This window comes from Rhinolophus hipposideros (assembly GCF_964194185.1).
Source record: "Rhinolophus hipposideros genome assembly, chromosome: 20".
Taxonomy (NCBI): Eukaryota; Metazoa; Chordata; class Mammalia; order Chiroptera; family Rhinolophidae; genus Rhinolophus; species Rhinolophus hipposideros.
In genome coordinates this window covers 44,438,429-44,460,267 of record NC_138066.1, presented here as the reverse complement: position 1 = coordinate 44,460,267, position 21,839 = coordinate 44,438,429, and the positions used below count along the sequence as shown (strand labels likewise).

Here is a 21,839-nt window from a genome sequence, read left to right as displayed (position 1 = left end):
CCAAACTGGATTAACGTGGATGTGAGTCAAATAGATCTGGTCACTCCATTTACTGGAGAAATCAAAGAACTCTGCAGAACCAATCATGTTTACTTGGACTAACATGTTCTTTTTTTCCCAGAACATCTGCATTGCACCGCTGCCTAACGGTGTAAAACAAATTTCCTAAGACTACATATATTACACATAGTACCGGGAAATTTTTGAATGACTAGTTGGCCTGACAGTTCAGTGTCAGGAACACATGGAAGCCAAAAAGTCTTGGTCTTGATCTTTTCATGTAAGCCATCTGGACTATCCCGACCATCAGCCATCTGATGTTAATAATGAAATATTGGCCTTCAGTTCTAACTTACGAATACTGGCTATAAAAATATTGAGTCTGAAGTTCCCTGCAGATGAAATGACGTTCTAATGAGTCTTCAAGACTGCGACAGTGTTGTTTTGTTCCATTATATTTTGGAAGTGGGGTAATAAAAGATGGGGCAGCAAAAGAGAATAACCAGTTCAAGCGAAGTTTTTACCTGTAGGGCTTTTATACCTAAAAGCGGCATTTCTGGCACAAAGGATTTCCATGAACCACTCAACTAATACACAGACTCATGGCACTTTTTAAAATGTCTTTTATTGGTGGTACATTTTCTTAGGAGATCAACACACCATTTCTTCCAAGGAAACCTTGCTCCTGAATACTTATGTTATTTATGCTAGTTATGAAAAGTCACAGCAAGCACTCTGACGGAAAGAGGTGGTTGGGCGTCTTTTGCCGTTATCACTGTCTTCTCTAGCTTCAGATTGTTGTTTGAGTAAGTTCATGGATGGCCACAACATTGAATACAACACACACGGTGTGAAGTGTTACACACACAGACACACACACGCACAAACATCCGGAGACCAGTTACAGTGTCTGCAGCTTGTTCCTTCCTCCTCAGCAGCAGTATGATCCTGAAGAATATCCTGAGATGTGAAATCAAAGCGTAAGCTCCTCATAACACAGGAATCTAAGTTTGAATTAATCTCTCAATTTCATTTTCCTTTTGAGGTGGTGAGACAGGAGCCAAAGCAGTCGCCATACGAGCCATGTAACAAGCAAAATCACAACCATTTCCTTGGTCAAAAATATAGATTCAAGGAACTATTTTGTAGCACATCAGAATTTTACCCTTCCTTTACTATGCTCTTAGATCAGAAAAGAGGAGGGAAATTATAAAGTTATGCTTTTTACAAGATACTGATTGAATATTTATTTCATCATAGAATGATCTATGAGGAAAAATTAACCCCAACTTTGGCAATTATTATAATTGCTTGTTTATTGGCTGATAGAAGCCAATCATCTAGGCTATTAAATATGCCCCACCAATGGTATTTGCATGAATTTCTCAAGAATAAGGCCCTAGGACAGGTGGCTTCTCCAAATGTTAAAAGCAAATATGATTTCTTCAAAGCCACACTCCACCTCAATTGAGTATATTTCTGGTAACTCTATGAAAACTTAACCTCCATCAATACCAATACTTTCATCTATCCCAACCAAGTCCTGCTCATTAGATATTTCACTGGTTTCAGGATTTTGAGATAACATCACCAATTACGATAAGCAGTAGTTCAAAAGAAAAAAAAACAAAACAAAACAATGCACACACCTGGATAACAGGAAAGCTAGACTAAAATGAAAATGAATGAGGGCCAAAATAGCCAATACAGCAGAAACAAAAGGCATACTCCCCTACAAAAAGGGTATTTTTAAATATAACCCTGGAGCTTGACTGAGTTATCAATGGATATTCATAATCTCTCTTTCCCCATACAATTACTAGGAATGTTTTCACCTTAAGAAAGCCATACACTTCCACATAGGAAAATACAGAGTTAGTATATACTTCCAATTCCTTCTCTGATTCTGGAGCTCACAAGCAAAGTTCCCAGGGCTAGAACATAAATTTAACATTCACCTCAAAGGCATGGAAACATTCCACCGACATCCACATCTTTTAGGTCTTTACTTTATGAATCCCTAATGAGTTCCATACTCTACCATTCAGCCTGCCTCATTCATAAAGAAAAGATATCACAATCCATGAAAGAGATGATTTCCACCAGGGAAAGCCAGCAACATGCTATATGTGGCACGGAAAATGAAGGAAGCCAGCTGACGAAGGTATCCACAAAATGGTAGCCATTCTTCTATGACTCTCCAGAGACATAGTGTTGGAGATGGGTTTCGAAGGAGAGGGTACACAACTCTCCAATATCCTTTGAGACTATTTCAGGTGCCAGGAAGAGACAGCAGGGCCTCCTAACCAGCATATGGAATTACTTCATTCCAGCATGAAGGCATTGTAAAGACCAGGCATGTTTCCACTTGCCCAACAGCTGTCTTAACAATAGACATGGCTTAAGAACAAATTTGGGGTGCAACATAGGGAAACAATCAGTCATATACACAAATACAAGAAAGGTCTATCATAAAATTCACACAATGTAAGGAAAAAAGTGTGTTTTTTTTCCTGACAAAGACCAGATTAATTAATAAATGGAAGCAGCATTTTCAGCGATGAAATTGAAGCACAAAGGCAGCTAAAAAAACCCCACCCATTTTACTAAAATTCTTGTAAAGTTCAATTCCATATAGAAGTTATATCTGGCATCTCATTGAGATATTCACAAAATATATAGAAAAACTGTTCGTGTATTGAAATAAAACATTTGAACTACATCCCACACACTTCTTTCAGCTTTAAATGACTCAATGTGATGATTCCATATGGTAGAAATACATTCCAATTGTGGAAGCTAATTACATAAAGAAAACATTTTTCCTCTAAAAATACCTATTATTTTTATAAAACATCATTTCAGTTCACATAGAAAATCACTCCACTGAAAAAATAAATTTGAGACTAAAGAATAAGTCAAACACAGAAGTAATATGACAGATAAACTGTCTGAGAATTTTCTTAATCAAACCTCCTTGGGTGAGTTTTACACAGAGATTGGCCAAGAACTCTACAAATTGTTGCCAAATGGGACTTTGGACACCTACAGTGTTCTAAGATGGCTGCTGTGAAACCCCAGCTGTTCAGTTTGGTGTAGTAGCAAACATACCACTATCAGAATTCACCACAGACCCTTTGTGTGTGTGTAGAAGGCACCTGATAGGATTCAGCTAAAGTCTCAGCATTCCGTTGTGTTCAGTTCACGACAGAGACACCATTGTGATTTTCAGTTTCCAAAGCCTGTACTAGCTTCCCATTACCATTCTCCACCAGTAACCTTTGTAAAACCCAGCAACAATAACTGTTAGCTTGAGCCTCAGATAGTATCCTTCTCTGTGCAAAATTGTCCAAAAAGCTTTACTTTTTCCTATACATCAATGAACAAAAATTACAACTCCTGCCTTTGCAAAGGTAGAAATTATTCTCATCACTGAGAATAATCAGTTTATTATCAACCATTTTAGAAAAGTAAGCAATTTAAGGATCTATATGCATGGCCACCACATATTGATTTTTGCATTTTCAAATGATGCATGCTTAAAAAGTAAATAAATGGCCCTTTCTTCTTGCCCTTCCGCCTCCAAACCCTGTTAGCATCCTCAATACAGCAAAGCCAGCAACTCCCAGACCTCATGGGCTACAAAGTTTCTCAGATTCTTGAGCTGTTCAGGGTCCTCCAGGTGTCACTTCACCCAAAGTTGCCAAGCCTTTAACAGCCACAGAGACTTCCAGTCAAAGGGGAAAATATTGGTAGCCAAATATTCTGTATGAAGGTTGTTGGGGTTTCAGATGGGCAAAGTTGACCTTCATCACACACTGTCTTCTCCTTCCCTTCATAACAAGAGATCCCCAGGGGCACCAATGAATACATTCTGGAAACTACTTCTGTGCTCTTGACTCTTAACTCCCCAAGTATTGAACAAAACTAGGACAGACAACTTGAGATCCGAAGAAAACAATGACTTCTTCCACACAATGAATTGCTCCTGAAAATTCAAACTAGCATTCAGTGTTATGTTCTAACATCATACATTCTCGCTCTTCTGGTGAAGAACTGTAGTGTTATTTCTACGAACATTCATAGTTCTCTGCATTGTGAAAAAAGTATGCTCATTAGATAACCTTTAGTGTCCACATTTCTTAAAAATGTCTGCCACCAGAACTAAAGATTAAGTGGCTTGGTTTTGTATTTGTTTTTCTTTACCCAGAAGGTAGCTGATGGATGGGTTGTATACTCTCAAAATGCTGTTATTACCCCTCTAATCATTTACCTTTTTTCTGGGTGTCATCTTTTAAAATGCTGACTTGTAGAATTGATAACACTAAGGAAACACGAGAAAATTTTGTGATAGCCAAATCAATGCTAGTCTCTGAAACTTCTTAACGTTCATTATTTTGGGGGGAAAAATAAATGAAGGTTTGGCTTTCGCTGATGATATTTTTCCATAGGAAATCATCTCTGTAGTAATACTGAAAATAAGTTAAGGTGTATACTTGTCTGCCAACTTCTTTTGTAAGCTTGCTCATTCATGGGTTTCCTACTTCAGCACTGTGCTCTGCATTTATCTTTTATTCCAGCTCCCACACGATTTCACATCACAGTTCAGCCTTAAATTCCAAAGACCGACGACAATCCCTAACGCAGTAGCCTGACTTGCTGGGTTGAAACGGCTTGCAGACTCCAATGCAAACACTGGTAGTGACCAAATGATGTTAACTGCTGATTTCTGGCCACAGGAGAATACGACTTAAGAGGAACAAATACCCAACCCCACTGCTCTTCTTTAAAAGCCAAAGGGAAGTTTTATTACAAAGTTTAACATTTTGAATTATGAGAGTTTTGCTACAAGTTCTCTTAGATATCCTTTCACATTTTCAAGATTTGGGGACAATAGAATCATCCGTGTCGGCAGACCTCTGCAAAACTGTTGATTATGAGTTTTGATAGAATAGTCTGGTCACTTCCTTTCCACAGAAGTGGTACGTCAACCCAGGTCATCTGTAACCGGCAGAGGAATAACAAGCTAATGTAATCAAGGACAACAACAAAAAAGTGTGATGGCCGAGCCAAAGCCACAGCCTCTGGGGATTACTTAGGAAGTTCTGTTTCCTATATTAAGACACAAGTCAGCGCTTAAACTTTCCCGGGCTTTCCCTGAACTCAATCTCTCAGTCATAAGAGCATTACCCTGATTCCTCGAAAGAGATCCCGAATCCCAGAAATGCAAAAATGTAAGCTAGGGAAAACCTAGGCATGCCAAGATGAATGGCCCACAGAGCAATCTATCCATACTGACAACCATATGAAAGAAATACAATGCAAATCTCCCAAAATCTAACTGTAAACTCCCAAGAATAAAAGGTTCAATGTCCTAGTTCAAATGACAATAGAAGTGATATCAATAAAAGTGGATGTTTTTCAATTCGATTAACACATTTGCAGTACAAGGTGATACTGGTTTCTTTAAAAAAAAAAAAAAAAAAGTATCCCTACCACAAAGTCCTTGACCTTGCTTTGTGTTTCTACTTAGGCCCAAATCCTCTTCCCCTCAGAAAGGAAAGAGGTTTTCCAGGGAAATTTGGCTTGTAAAAGGAATTTGGGTCAGGAACTGAAAAGATAACCCCCAACTTAAGTCTTGATTCCAAATGACTCCTTGGAAGAACCCGCAATGGCAGGATTATATGTGCATAGCTCTGAACAGCGCCTCTCTAAACCTCAGCAAAATGACACATCTTCTTTGTGGGCACCAGAAACAGGTGGTGAGTGAAGTATTTGGCAGCAATCTACTTCCCCCAGAAGATAATTTCATTTTGAAGGCTCTGGAATTCAGGTTTTATTTCCCTAGGTGAAGAGAAAACATTTAGGTAAACTGCCAGATCAAATATTTAAATACCCTCTCTTAAGTTTCTAAGTGTCGTTCTTAGTGTAATTTTTGTTTGCCAGATGATGCAGCAGGAAAAAAAATGTTTCTGAATAATAAAGAGCCTATAGCTTTAAATAAGGTGTGCTGTACTGTTCTGGAAGAAAATGGACAGCTTAGGTAACCGGCTGGCAGCTGTATAGTGTTCTATACAACAAAGATGGTGCAAGTACTGAATGAAAGAAGATGAGACAAATGATACAGTTGTTCTGGCCCCATAGAGAACAGAGCTTTCACCAGAGTCTATGGGCCTAGAAACCAGGGCTGGCAACCCACGGTAATCCTATCAGAAAGGAGGCTTTTTTGCATAGACCCCTAAAACTGACATTTACTAATGATTTTAAAAAAGGAAGGCAAAGCAGCCTCGTCTCTCCAAGTCCAGAAATAGTATTCAAGGTGTACGCCTAAGTCTCCTACCGCAATGAGAGCGTGGGTGATAAGTCCACTTAAAACAAGTGCTCTATCCCCAGACCATTCTTTCTTACTTTCTTGAAAGAAGGCCAAATAGATTAGGTGGGTGAATTGGAAGATTTTAAGAATTCTATCCACCTTCTACTTCTGAGCTAAGTACAGCCTCCCAAATTCTCAAATCCTTATACAGTTCTGGGAAAGGGAAAACCGAATGATGAGTGGTCTAGGTTCTGGGTTCTCCTGACATGTGACTCGCACCACAGAAAAAACGAAAGGCAGAGCTAAGAGACAAGAATGCAGTTAACATCTAAGAGAAGTATGCCTTTCATTTCCCAGTTGAAGTAATTTATGTTGGTTATTGGAAAAAAAAAAAAAAAGGAAAAAGCAAGTACTCAATTTAATCTAAGGAAAACTGTCCCCTTGGCTTCCAGAGCAAAGAATACTGACCTGATGAAATCAAGAAGCAATTTTCATGGGACTAAACAGTCTCCATCCTTTCTGAATTCATTTTCCTATGTCTGTCTTCCTAATCTGACTCAGCAGAAGCTGAGCCAAATATCCACTAATTAGAAAAACTCTATACACATGGTTAATCAATTAGTTTTGTATTTGATGGTCTAGGACAGGTTAGCAAACCACAGCATGAGGGCCAAATCCGGCCCATTGCCTGAATTTCCAAATAAAGTTTTACTAGAACACAGCACCACGCTCATACATTGACACCTTTACAGATGCTTTACACTACAAGAGCAGACCTACTAGTTGCAACAGAGACTGTATGGAAAACAAAGTCGAAAATATTTACCATCAGGCCTTTTACAGAAAATGTTTGCCAATCCCTGGTCTAGAATATCACAGTCCATATTCTATAGAGCAAAGGTTATTGATCCTATGGGATCTATAAAACTGTACTCCACTCCCTCCCCACTGGACAAAAAATGTTTGCAAAACTATGTGTTCCATGTATACTGTGCATTTTCCTAGGGAAAAGGTCCTAGCAATTAACAGATTCCCAAAAGAATCTAGAGTACCCCAATTAAAGCCGAAGAAAACTAGAGTGTCTTAAATTGCCAGTACATTTAACAGTACACACACACACACACAGAGGAATGTGGACCTTCCAGAATAAAATACCTTTTTTCTCTCCTATCAGGTTTGGTAGCTGCTTCTTTCTAGATTTACTCTGGCATTTTTTTCATCTGAATATGTAAATTTTCATGGGTCCAACTGAAAACTGCACTTTCTACTTATTGCTAATTCAATAAATATGGAAGATTCCTTTAAGCCAGAAAAATCTCTCTTTAGGGCATAGACATTAAGAAGGCAAAATCCCCAGCACAGAGGTTTAATTCATTTGACTAGATCTGACCACCAGCTCCAACGAACTGTATGAATATATGAGTCCTACCTTGAGGTCAGAGGGAGTTGCACAGCCAAAAAGGCATTTGGTTAGGAAATCAGGAACGAGGCATGCCTTGCACTTTCACACAAGAGGTCAAGTGTTTTGTTAGACACTTCTGGAAGAAACAGAGTAGCTTCTGAGCAGAGCTGATGAAGCCCTTTCGTCAACAAAAGCATTTTTAGTATTAAATTATGAAACCATTAGCCCCTCCCTGCCTCCTTTGTGATTATGTTCCGAAGATACTAAGTCAGTCGCATTTGGAGAAACCAGGGGCCCCTTCAGCCTCAGTGACAGCCTCCTCTAATGCTGGGGGTAATGAGTCTTTCATTTTCTAGATTATGACATCTGATGTCGCAGGGCTGATGAAAAGCCAAGGAGGGTAAGACCTCAATTAAAAAGCTCATCACCCAGCAGCAAACAAAAACAACAATAATGATGATGAAACACCAAGAGGGAAGTAAAATAGAGGACTGCCTGGCCGAGAATTCCATTTTAAGGGTCACCAAGTGGAGACAGTGTAAACATCAGTGTAACATACACAGCTGGTCCCCAAACTGTGTGCTGAGGCACTGCGGCAATGCTGCAGGTTCACGGGGCACCACCAGACATTGTAAATTTCTGAAGGAAACAAGCAACATCTGCAGGACATTGTGCAAACTACTACTATTATGTTGTTTGGACCTAATTACCTAATAAGTGGAACTATTATTTATTTTGGCCTGGGGAACCATGGAAAAAATTACGACACCAATGGCACCATAAACAGAGAAAGTTTGGGGAGCTCTGGCATACACTTTTTTTTTTTTTTTGGATGAAGCTTGGATAGACAAAAATGGGAAAATACAAACAATACTGAGCTAAACCCTCACATACTCATTTTCCATTTTGGATGGCTTAACCAAGATAGAAGCTGCTATGTAACAGATTCTTTCTGACTATTATCAAGGTGACCAAACAGACTTTAGAATGAGGGACCATTCTGCCACATCAGGGGCGTCAGTCATGGCTAAAACATGAGTGCCGTGTGAAAGCAGGGACAATCTGACTGATATTTTCTCATCAAACATATAGACTATGTGAGTTCTTTCTCCTTCAGTCACCAATTTGGGAGGCTCTACACTTAAGTCTAAGAAAGTAGGCTTTGCTTAAAAACAAAGGCACACTCTGTGGGGAAGCATACATTTGAAATTATCTACAGCGCCCATGACTCAGCAATGGTCAGTAATGGTAAAAAGACTCAGTGATGGTAACACTTCAGCTCCGCGGGCAGATCTGACTTTTGTAAAACAAACAAACAACTAAGGAATAATTATAAAAGGATGATTTCTCATGTTACACGGATGGGAGAAGAAGTGAATTCTCAAGGCTTTTCTGAAAGAGAAGTGGCAAAAATATTTCAGTAGCCTTATTCATATGAACATAGAGTATTTCAAGGTGGCTACTCTGAAGGGCAAGACTCACTGATGCAAACACGTGTGGCAATTGTCTTAAATGTCATTCACATTAATTTTTGGCACACCTCTGAAATCAACAGTATATATAGAGATGGATATTCTTATAAACATGAAGACAATTTGCAATATGGACAATTGTATGATACCAAATGCAATGCATTTGGAAAAAAGAGCATGATCCCTTTTGTAGAGATACACGGACTTTCTAATACACCCACAGAGACGCGAAACCATTATGATCCACGCTGGTAGTGCATTCAATATTTTGAGCATCATCCCTGGATATAGATATATTATCTCTCTCTCTCTCTCTCTCTCTCTCTCTCTCTCTCTCTCTCTCTCTCCATATATGTGTGTGTGTGTATACATATATATGTAGAGATATATATACACACATATACATACACAGACACATACATACACACACATATATACACATGCACATATATACATATATATGCATGTACAGGAGACTGCCAATTTATATCAACTTAAATATAGTTTATGCATCTCTACATTTATTTTTAAAATTAGTTGTTTAGAATTTGTAACACAGTTCTAAAAAATAAAACACACATTCTAAAACTTAGACTTATAAGGCTATCACGCCATTCTACTTAGGTACATAAAATACCTAACCATCATGCAGCACATTGTTTCTACGGAGAAAAGGTATCCCAACTTTCAAATGAGTATTCCAGGAACATGCCATCTCTAATATTGACCAAGATGTCCCCATCAATGAAGGCAGGAAAAGAAGGGGGGGCTCCTGTGCCTCTCTATAGTCACTCATTACTCGCTGCAAATGTTCAAGAGACACCGAAAGTCAATTCTCTCTTTAGGAGGCACTAGAACAGTGTTCTCATCCCTCCTGCACATCAGAATCACATGAGCGGCTTGTAAAACAACACCAATTCCTAGAACCCCACCATGGACCATGAAATCCAAATCTCTGGGACCTTGGCATTGACCTTGTTCATAGTTCAGCATGCCCATGTACCCCAGGGTTGAGAACAATTGACTAACTCCTTCTCTAGCCCAGTATGACTATTTGCAAGTTCAGGCCCCGGGCTCACAGATTGGAGAGGCCTACACCTCAGGAACACACTTGGCTGAGAATATTTCATAGTAGCAGCCACTCTGAAGGACATGTAAGAGTAATCTGACCCAGACCAGAAAGATCCTTAGCTTTACATATTTCACCCAAAGCTGTAATGCAATGGTCTTGGATTTTTTTCTACTACTTTCTTTTTTCATCAGATGGATGAATAAAGCAAGGAATACAGAGAAACTTACTGATGTAGGAAGGTGGGTGGGAAAGTGAATGGCTATAACCACTCGGATGATACTCCTTTTCTTGCTGGAAAAAGATGAGAACAGAGGTAGCTTCAGAGCAGATAAAACTGTTGTTGAATCAAATAGGTATCTCTTGAATCTGAATACAAAGACATGTATGGAACAGCCAGACCCACTCTGGCAACTGCTACGAGCTAGAGGTCAAGAACAAGGAGAATATGCAGAGAAAAATACAATCACATTTCAAAATCTAAAAGCGGAAGAAGGGTAGGATTCAAGGAAGCAATTCTCTCTCCATATTTGTGAACTTGAGGCAAGGAAAAAAACAGAATGTATCGTCTTCTTCCTTTTGTTTAAACTAAAATATGCCCTAGCACTGCAAGAGTAGCCTTGTATTAACACAATGTCCAAAAGCAATGTTTCCTGGTTATCATCGGTCGTATTTTCCCTGTGGATCATTTCACTTCTAGACCTTTGAGGAACCTAATGGCCCAAATCAGAGAACCCATCGGTGTATGTGGCCACGAGGAAAGGTTCTTCTTTGCTGCCTAGTCAGCCTGCTGGGAATGCACCATGGAGTTAGCCTCCTACAGTGGAGCAAGCTACAACACGCTGCTGAAGAAAGATGTAACCTCAACTCAACCCATGGAAATTTGGCAGTCTATTCCTAGGAATTAATTCAACCCTCCCCATTATCTCTTCATCTTATCAAAGAACAACTAACTGCCTTTAATTTTCTTCCATTGCAGCCCTTCCATTAACAGTAAGGCTTCTTCATTGAACAAGAAACACAACAAAACAAAAAAGCAAAAAAGTACATTCACTACAAGGCAATCCTTGGGGTTTGTATATTGCAGGAGGGGCAACAGCAGAAGGCACCAATTCTCTATGTGGTTTGATGTGATATTTCCCCCTGGGACTGACAAATGTCCTCCTTACTAAATATGTTCACAGAAGCCACTTGGCAGAAATTATGACTTATCAAGTTCTCTCTCTTTCTCTCTCTGTCTCTCTCTGTCTCTCTCTCTCTCTCTCGCTCTCTCTCTCTCTCTCTCTTTCTCTCTCTCTCTCTCTCTCTCATACACACACACAGAAAGAAAGACAGGTGATAAAAAAATCACATCACAAATCACATTCCATTAATACTATACCACAAATGTCAACAGAACTAAATTTGTGACTCTTGGAGCTGTGATAAAAGTGATTGTATGTTTTCCAAAGTTGGGAAAGGAGTATGACCAGGATATCTTGCCACTTCCCCTAGAGTATGTAGTTATTACCCAGGATTAAGCAGAAATTTGGGGACATGGCAATAGCCACAAAAGCTGGAACAGATATTTCACAAGAAGAGCTGCTTGTTGATATTTTTATAATACTCTTAAAGATGCACATTAAATAATTTCTTCTGGACCACAGACACGATTGAACTTAAAAAATAAAAGCCCTATAAATATTGCCAACCCAACCTTGTCTTTCATAACTTCCTCCTTGCATAAAATGGAATCTTTTCAACCAAGCGCTTAAACATAAATATTAAAATAATACGTGGAACAGACTACACATCTACTTACAATTTCATCACTACTGTAGCACCTTTTTACCAGGGCCAATGCATTCATTTTGTAATGAACAAGAGAAGTCTGAGAAGCTTAAGGACTCATATGACACATCATTAAATATTTAATCACCTTTGGAAGTCCTAAGCCTTTATCATGTTTCATCCATCTAGACAGTTCATTCTATACTACAGATTCCAAGGCCCCCTTTGGAGGGGTAAACAAAGAAAATGGGGGAGAAAAACCTTCTGAGAGGGTTAAATTATCTCGAAGATGAGTTTCTATCGGCGCTTTAGTGAGCTCGCTTCACCCTGTAAACCCACCAATCCACAGGAGGGTCAACCGATTGAGTCCATTGTTTTTAGTCTCCAAGAATCAGTTTTACAAAAGATGCCACATCTGTTGCTTTGGATTCATGTAGAGTGAAAAATGGGTGTTGCTGGAAAAGAAAAGAAAAATACATGGTGTTAATATGTGTCACTGACAACATATGAGATTCACAAGTGAACAGATCTGTTGGGTAAACAGATTAAGTACCCCTATCAGTGCTCTAAAATGGACTCTTCCTACCCCTTCCCAAATCAAGTACACAGAGGGTGCCAACAAAATGTATACACATTTTAAGAAAGGAAAAAACTGTATTCAAATTGTAATACTCAATATATATCAACAACAAAAGATGAATACAAGTCACGTTTGACTTTTGCAATGACAAGAGGTGCTCAAAGTGGTTCCCATCAGCATCCAGACATTCCTGAGTAGGGCAAACTACTGCTTGAGCAATGTTGACCAACGTGTCCACTTGTATATATTTTTTGGCACCCCTGGTACATACATCTAGTGATACAAACATTTTAACGATACCTCCTCTTACTTTGTTTCCCCGAAAATAAGACCTAGCCAGATAATCAGCTCTAATGCATCTTTTGGAGCAAAAATTAAATAAGACCCGGTCTTATTTTAGTATAATGTAAAATGGGTCTATAATGTAATATAATATAATATAATATAATATAATATAATATAATATAATGTAATATAATACGGGGTCTTATATATTAATTTTTGCTCCAAAAGACGCATTAGAACTGATTGTACGGCTAGGTCTTATTTTCGGGGAAACACAGTAGTTGCCACTCCTCACATTTTGATCTGTTCCCACTACAGAGTATCTGTTGCTTAAAAATATATATGGAATTAAGTTATATAAATCTCATCTACGGTAAAATACAAAGATAGTCCAAACTCTGATTTACAAATAACCCTGTCCCCTACAGATAATTTAAGACTGATATGGTAGTAAAATAATTAGAAATTTGATAGATTTATGCACATTCATTTCTCAGGAGATGGGTGACAGAATGAGAAACCAATTTTGTGGAACAATAAATGGGCAAGGCATTGCCTGCTCTTGACTCTGGAGAGGTGGTCTGTACTGAAATAGTTAATAAAGCCACTTTCTAAGCCACATTTACAGCCACAAGTTATACTTATATCTCTCTTAAAGAACAGTTGATCCACCTGGAAAATAATGTAGGCAGCCAAACTCCAGGTAGGCGCGGAGAAAATTCAACTTGAAGGTTAAAGATTGAAAAGCAAAAAAAAAACAAAGGGGGGGGGGGTCTCTATCACGCAGGTTGGATTAAATAAACTTTGCAAAAACATCAAGTCTGGTACTTTGCTGGGGCAGTGAACAGATGTGGTAAGGTATGAGAGGCCATACATTTCAAAACAATTCTGAAGGAATGAAGGCATTTTCTCTACCAGATGGCTCAATTTGGTAAGTGCCAGGCTGTGTCACACTGGAACCTTACAACTCTAATTAGAAGGAGATCAGCAGTTCTCATGGCAGAAACAGAACCAACCAACCAAACGAAAAGGGATGATTCTTTCAGGTAGGACCTCGTGCCATGTACCCACTCCCCATCACACAGCTTGGCCACCTCCCTGATTGTCTGGTGGTGTTACTATTTTCAATGACTTGTTGAGCAGCTAAGTGTGAGCTTTTTCTTCGTTTCTTTTTTTCTATGCAGACAAGTAAGTAGATGACTCACTCTGTTTCCCCTGACTTTGGGGGTTTTAGTTTACAACCTTCACATTGCCTAGCGGTAGGTTTTCTAATTATATTTGTTTTAAACCTGACAGCAGAGGGCTGGATGAGTAAGCTCTGCGTGGGAACTCAATGCCCACCTATGGAAGTTGTAGGAAACAATGCAAATGGGAAAGGAACAAAGAAATAAAACCCCAAAGAAGGTAGGTGGTCACGGAAGTATCAGTACTCAGAAAAGGGAAAAGAGGGTTTCTGCTTTTGCCCACCTGAAGTTAAAAAAAAGTTGGGTGTTGGCTCAGAGCCTCACACCCACTCTATCAATGGAGGCTGGGTCCTTCATCCTGAGCTCCTGGGATAAGTAAGTGCAGCATTACCTTTGATTCCTAACCACTTACAGCACACTTACCAAATGCTTTACCATCATGCTTATTAGCTTTACCACATTTTCTGGACATCTGGCAATCTTTTAATGTACTTAAAAGCCTTTTACTATCAAAACGGACACATCAAACCTCTGATTATCTCAGTGACTGCTTCTCCTGCCTGCTGGCCCCACCTTGCCTCTGGTGTTGCTGGTGGCTATTCGCTCAGTAGACCTTGTCTGAGTCTGGGAATGAATTCAATACCTTGACCGGAAGTTTAAAAAAAAAAAATCCTGACACATCCTTCAGTTTATTCTCAGGCTGGGAAAATGCTGTGAGAGCCAAAGGGTAGAGGGAGAGGAAAGCAGGCAAGAATGTCAAAATGGAAAGTGTGACTCTCTTTCTTGTGTGGGTTTTGAGGATGTAAAAGGTTGGAAGGAAACTCGGTCCCTTCTCTACACAGTGAACTAAGAATAGCCAAGGACAGCAAACCAGGAGATGAGCAAATGGCACCATGAACTCATCCCCAGGCTGCATTTTTCAAAAAAGGATCCAGGGACAGGAAGGGAAGATGTTGTCATTGATTGTACCTGGAGAAGGCATGATCCATGAATGTACTGCCAGGAGCACTGGGGCAAGCGATGATCGCCAATAGTCTTCACAGCCCATGAACAATACCTCAACCCTCAAGACAGTGGTTTTCTATGCATTCAGTCAGCCTTGCTTAACACTGCGATTCAATCTAGAATTTCCCAGGATATCTGCAGAACATCATCACCTCACTGGGCAATCACTTCCATTGCCTGGTTATCATTTACGCTGATTATCAGCTGAGACAGAGGCCAACAATCAGTGCTCCAGGGGCCAAATGTGGCCAACTGCCTGACTTTGAAATAAAGTTTTATTGGAATACTGCCACACCCATTTGTTTACACATTGGATATAGCTGCTCTCAGACTAAAATAACAGAATTGCATAGTTATGACAACCCACAAAGCCTACATTATTTAGTGTCTAACCCCTAATAGAAAAAGATGGATGGTCTCTGATCTAGAAGGACAAATCCTGTGGAATCATGTGACCCGATGGGAGTTTGAGAGAACAAGCAAATGAGATGATATGAGAGCAAGTACACCCAAGTTAGAAAGACAAACACTTGAGATTTCCATAAGAGGTACATGTCTGGATTGGGACCTTAATTATACTGTCCTTCACCTGAAAAAGGGATTTTTGTTTTCTTTTCTACCTCTCCTCCCACTCCTACAACCTAAACAAGAACCTCTCAGCATGTGTTTTCCCAATGCTAAAGTCAAAGAGTTGAGACTCAGATTTTCCACTTAAAAACCTCAACTCCACAGAAAAGCAGGGAGCAGTTACGGCTTTAAAAGGCAAGTCCATTTCCAGTACCACAAAGACGAATGCAATAAAAAGAAGGCGGGTGCCCACACGACCTTACAACATTAACGTGTAGGCCACAAAAGACCAGTGTTAGGATATACTGGAAAGGTAGAATTCAACATCAGCGGCCAATGTGTGTGAAGCTCGAAGTATTTTTCCTCAAGTGTGTTCCATTAAAACCTCTGATAAGAGGTTACTTGGAAGGGGAAAAAAAAAAAACAGTTCTGCATTTTAAATAGTCAGAAATATATAGAAAATGTTCTTCTTTTATCTGGAAAAAAGTGACAGGCAAAGCAACTTTAAAATAGGAGTACAGGCTCCACAGGATCCCTCAGGAATCACTCTTAAATCTATTGTACTTCATGTGAAGTTAACTTAAAAAATGCTCTGGGGGTTGCCGAAGCATACCAAAAAATGGGGAATCCAGGACTGAAAAGGCCCTGGCTGGTTATTAAAAACCTAACTGGGGAGGAAACATTCAACCCAAACATGTGGTACGCTAAGATTTTTCTCGGGGGCCGATAGGTGACTCAGTTGGTTGGAGCGTGTGGTCTCAACCACAAGGTTGCTGGTTCAACTCCTGCAAGGGATGGTGGGCTGTGCCCCCTGCAACTAAGATTGAAAGGACAACAATGACTTGGAGCTGATGGGTCCTGGGAAAAACACACTGTTTCCCAATAAAAAAAAGTCCTGTTCCCCTTCCCCAATAAAATCTTTAAAAAATAAAAATAAAAAGATTTTCTCAAGCATTATTCATCTCTTCTCCCTCAACCGTGGGTCTCAGCTGAATAAAGCTGGTAGAATGCTGAGTTCCAGGGGCTGCCTTTTCAAAGGGAACAACGGAGGCCTAACGAGCCGCCAGTCTCTTCTCAAACTTGTTCCAGAGTTCCTTTATGATCACCCAATTGGAGAATGGTTCGGACTTAAACCAAAGCTTCACCAACAGAAGGGAAAATCCATGTGATTGGCTGTGACTATCACCTATTGTTGGATCGGCTTTCTGTGACTCTTCCTGGCTTGACATCTTCAAACTATGCTTTTTCTCTCTTTTTTTTCCAGCTTTCTTGAGACTTAATTGACATAGAACATTGTGTAAGCTTAAGGTGCACAATGTGATGAGTTGATAGTTATATACGCAAATTGATTACCACATCCATCACCTCGCATAATTTTTTTACTATTCTAGCAACTTTCAAGTATACAAAACAGTATTGTTAATTATAGTCACCATGCTGTACCTTACATTCCCAGGACTTCTTCATCTTGTAACTGGAAGTTTGTACCCTTTGACCCCCACTGCTCATCCCTGGCAACCACCAATCTATTCTCTGTTTTCATGAGTCCAATTTTTCTACATTCCACATGTAAGTGGGATCATACAGTATTTGTTTTTCTCTGTCTTGCTTATTTCACTTAGCATAATGAAAACTCCATCCATATTGTTGCAAATGGCAGGATTTTCTTCTTTTTATGGTTGAATATTCCATTGTGTGTGTATATCACAATTTCATTATCTATTTATCCATCAACAGACACTTAAGATTGTTTCTATGTCGTGGCTAATGTAAATAATGCTGTGATGAACATGGGGGTGCAGATATCTCTTTGAGACAGTGATTTCATTTCCTTCAGATATGTACCCAGAAGTAGAATTGCTAGATCATAAGATAGTTCTAATTTCAATTTTTTTAAAGGGAGTTTCATACTGTTTTTCACACTGGCTATACCAGTTTATATTCCCACCAACAGTGCACCAGAATTCCCTTTTTTCCACATCCTCATCAGCACCTGTTATCTTGTCTTTTTGTTAACAGCCATTCTAACAGGTGTGAGGTGGTATCTCATGGTGGTTTTGATTTGTATTTCATTGATGATTAGAGATAGAACCTTTTCATGCACTTGCTGGCAAAAAATCAGCACATGGGATTACATCAAACTAAAAATGTTTCTGCACAGCAAAAGAAACAATCAACAAAATGAAATGGCAACCTACGGAATGGGAGAAAATATTTGCAAACTGTATGTCTGATAAGGGATTAATATTAAAAATACATATTAAGAACTCATATACCTCAATAGAAAAAAAAAAAAAAAAAGGCCAACAGCTATCCTTTTTCCAACTTGGAGCCACCTTACCACAACATTTGTTGAGATATCAGGAACCTGTACTTCCTACTTCTATTAGCTGCCCTGACTTGGTCTTGAAGCTGAGTACTGTTTGTGGGTGGGATGAGAAAGGAGCAAGCATTGAATGCAGGCTGTAACTGGCTCCAGTAAGAAATGGTGTTAATGTTTTATCTTTTCTGAAACTGTGCATGAACAGAACTCTTCCATCCCTTGCCAAAATTAAAACTTTGATATTGTAACAAACCAGTAAACAGTCTGAATTTTATAAGATTTCAAAAATAAAAGTGATTTTCCCACATTCAACATATACTTAGATAAGGAGGGCCAAATTTAGATCCCTGTCATATATATTAAAGAATCATTTGTAATTAGCTTAGAATTGTAGGTGCCACAATTTAAGAGAAACTGTTTTAAAACAACTCAAGTCTTATTTTCACTTTTTTCTTTTTTGGTATAGGTCGTGCAAATGACAAACTGTGTATGCTGAAGTCACATAATTCAAATTATTAAGGCATTGGTCACTTTTTTCCATGAAAGTAAAAACCAGAAGGAAAAAACAAAGTAATTCTTTGCTCTTTAAATGCCCACCAAAAAGAAGTTTATCCAATTAATCCTAAATTGATCAGTCATATAGCACTTAAGTTTCTCTCATTATAGAATTCAATCATGCTTTCCTTCATTTATATTAGTAATTTGTGGTTCTTTGTAACTTTAAAATTTGAACATATAAATTTTATAGACATAATTTGGTCTATATGATGTTTATCAGCATGGAATAAATTGCTAAAATGGGTGACATGCCCAGGTTACACTAAAGAAGGATTTAGGACTAACGAAGGACTCAGCTCTTTTTTTCTTGAGTTCAATTCCAGTTACCAATGTCTCAATGAGTCAGCTCTTGCAATATGGTTGTTTGATTATAATTTAGGTCTTAGTCACTTTATCTTTGCTAGCTGTTAGTTTGGACATGTTTATACTGCTAACAATACTTACCATAAGCTCTGGATATGTTGGCCGTTCTTTGGAATTCTTCTTCAAGCTAAAAGAAAAAAAAATTAGTCACATTAAAATCTAGAAATCATCTGTATTTTTACTAGACTAGGATTTCAGAACTTGTAGATAACTAACCATAACCACCTTTAAAAACGTACTGAAAACAGAGACCTCCTATCTTGACTTTCCTCTTCTATTACACCTATTTTAAATCACCCTGGGTGTACCTTAAAGAGAACAATAGGAGTGTGTGAGTGTGTGAGTGTGTGTATGTGTGTGTGAGTGTGTGTGTGTGTGTTTACTTTCCTTTTGATACCTTACCAATGACATGTAAACTAGCTTTTCTGGTCTACAGCCATTGTATTTCAAAATACATATCTACTTTCCTTCAAAACAATTTTATTCCACACCCACTGGCAAAGAAATCGGCAGGTGTTTCTCATTATACATTTGTTATCTCTTCACTATCTTCAATATGTGGTTCTCCTTGCTTCTGGCTCCCCTAAACGTACAATTTGCTTTTGTATATTTCTAACCAAACCTGCCTGAGATAGAAGCAATTCACCCACACAATGGCTAAGGGGACACTACTTGTTTGCGACCTCTTTGCTTTCTCTGAAAGAGAAAGCTCGCTCAGCCACCGACTAAGCAATTAGTCTTGTTAGGAATACTTTGCGGTCGTACACTCCTGTCAGGTGGCTCCCACTCATTCAGCTGTCTATATACATAGACATTTTAACAACATTTGATGTTGGAAATGGTAATAAAACTGCAGTATGAAGAGACCAACCTCTCAACCCAGCTCCATATCCACCCCTGGCTTTAAAATGGAAAAAACAAAAGAGGCGGTTTATTGGGAGTTGGGATCCCAGGTTACAGAATGGAGAAAAGGATGATTTCAAAAACTGGTTTGCAAGGCCACCTGCAGACTCTCCTGCGCACTGGGTCACAAAATCATACATGAATGGAAAGAAGTTTTGCCTGGTGCTGAAGGAAGCAAAATGGGATGGATCATTAGGTTGCTGGGATTTGTGGTAACGGCTCGTTTTGAATAAATGAGACCTACTATGTGTGACAGGAGCTCTGCTCTACCCACACAGCCTAACAATTATGAGAGGGGTGGGGGTAAGGTGTAGAACCATAAGGAAGGAAGTGAAACAGCAGAGACGCCTGGAGAAACTGTGGTTTAAAACAAAACAAATGGAAAACAAAAATAAAAAAGGAAGCTTTTGAACCAAAACAACTTAAAGCAGCCTACCAGTTTATTCCAGGAAATTCTGTGGGTAGAAGCCAGGGAACCTGAGACAGGGTACAGGTAGATGTGAGGAGAGAAGTTTCAACCTGGAACTGAGGGCAGATCTAGGACCTAGTAACCTCAGTGACCAGACAACCTATGAGAGAAAGCTTCATCTCAACTGAGGATAAAAATAAGAGCAAATTAGAAAGAGGAATTATCAATTGTCAAAGCTGGATTGATATGGAGAGGTGTGCCTGAGTGAAATGAATGAGACCTTGTCACACCCACTTATGACTCTGTGTGTCACCATCTCCTGAGACTCTACAGGGCTCTACTGGTGATTCTCAAGTGCAGGTGATATTTGGCACCTGCCACGGTGTCAAATATCCTCCACGGATATTTGGCAATGTCTGGAAGCATTTTTGCTTGGCACAATTGGTGGTTGGGGGGTGGGACTAGCATCTGTATGTAGAGGCCAGAGATGTTGCTCAACATCCTATAAAGCACAGGACAGTCCCCACAACAAGGAATGATCCAGTCTAAAATGTCATTCGTGCCAAGCTCGAGAAACCCTGCGCTGAGTGTACTTGGGTATTCCTCCTACGTTCTAGCCCCTTCTCTGAAATGAAATTCACTTAGAAGCATCTCCAGCTGACTCGTCTGTCATTTGGGCACATTTTCACCACTACCAGCCCTCCCTACCCCTACTCCAGGCAGCAAAATGTCTTCCTTTTAAGTTCAAGAGCTACTACACCGAGAAAGACACACAGCAGAAGAAATGTGATCCCAGGAGAGTTGCTGACTTGCACATAGACCCTAGTAAAAAAAAACAAACAAAAAAACCAGACTAATGTACAAAAGCCCTGAATTTCCAGCTATTGTTCAAAGCAAATAAAAAACCAAAATGCCTTCTCTATAATCGGAACAATTTAACTTGCTAAAATCAATAATGAAAAGCACAAATGCAGTATTCAATCCACACTCAATACTGAAGTGGTTGGTTTCAGGCATCTCTGTTTAGACAGAACATGAGTCAGTAGTCAGACCCTAACTCTACTAGGGACCAAAACCCACTGGAATGATAGTTAGGAAGAAAAGCTTATTTCTCAAATGGTAAAATAATGGTCTGTTTTACCAACCAGAGATCTTTGTGATGCTGCTGATTCTGACCTTCTAATTAGCAGATAGTGAAATAATAATCTCTCTTCTCTCAGGTAGAAGAACTTAAAACTTCCTTTTCTTTTTAAAGGAGAGGTAATTTTACGTCAGGATGCCTTATCTTTTCACTTCTGGAAGAATTTAAGAAATGTCTCTTTAATCTGTATAAAGAAAATATGGGCAAAGTACCCCAAGCTGGTCCCTCACGAAGTGTTAAGGATTCCTGAAATCTCAGAGATAGCTGACCAGTCGTCTCTCTTGACTTACGGCTCCTGATTAGAAAGCTCCAAACTTACCATAAGCACTACTGTGGAGTGTTGATGGAAAATACTTACACAGCAAACCAAGGCCGTTTATTTAATTAACATAACTGATAGAACCCATTCTCTCCATGTTTTAAATTGAGAATGCTTCAAAACATGGGCTAAGAATAGCAAAACACTCGGGATAAGGTCAGAAGAGAAAGCACATT

At 39.2% G+C, this 21,839-nt stretch overlaps 1 protein-coding gene across 6 annotated transcripts in view; it reads right to left on the bottom strand.

Moving 5' to 3' along the window:
* Nucleotides 1-605: 605 nt before the first annotated feature.
* MAP2K6 (mitogen-activated protein kinase kinase 6) overlaps nt 606-21,839 on the bottom strand; it is a 112,145-nt gene continuing 90,911 nt past the window's right edge. For 4 of the 6 annotated variants that reach the window (XM_081027958.1, XM_081027961.1, XM_081027960.1 and 1 more), the window contains exons 11-12: nt 18,973-19,018; nt 8,546-12,481 (exon numbers count right to left, since the gene is read on the bottom strand). In XM_081027958.1, coding sequence (XP_080884084.1) covers nt 12,404-12,481; nt 18,973-19,018 — 124 coding nt within the window. In that variant the 3' untranslated portion in view covers nt 8,546-12,403. Of the gene's footprint in view, nt 961-8,545; nt 12,482-18,972; nt 19,019-21,839 lie in introns of those variants that run through there. The other 2 variants (XM_081027959.1, XM_081027962.1) reach the window with 1 other exon arrangement.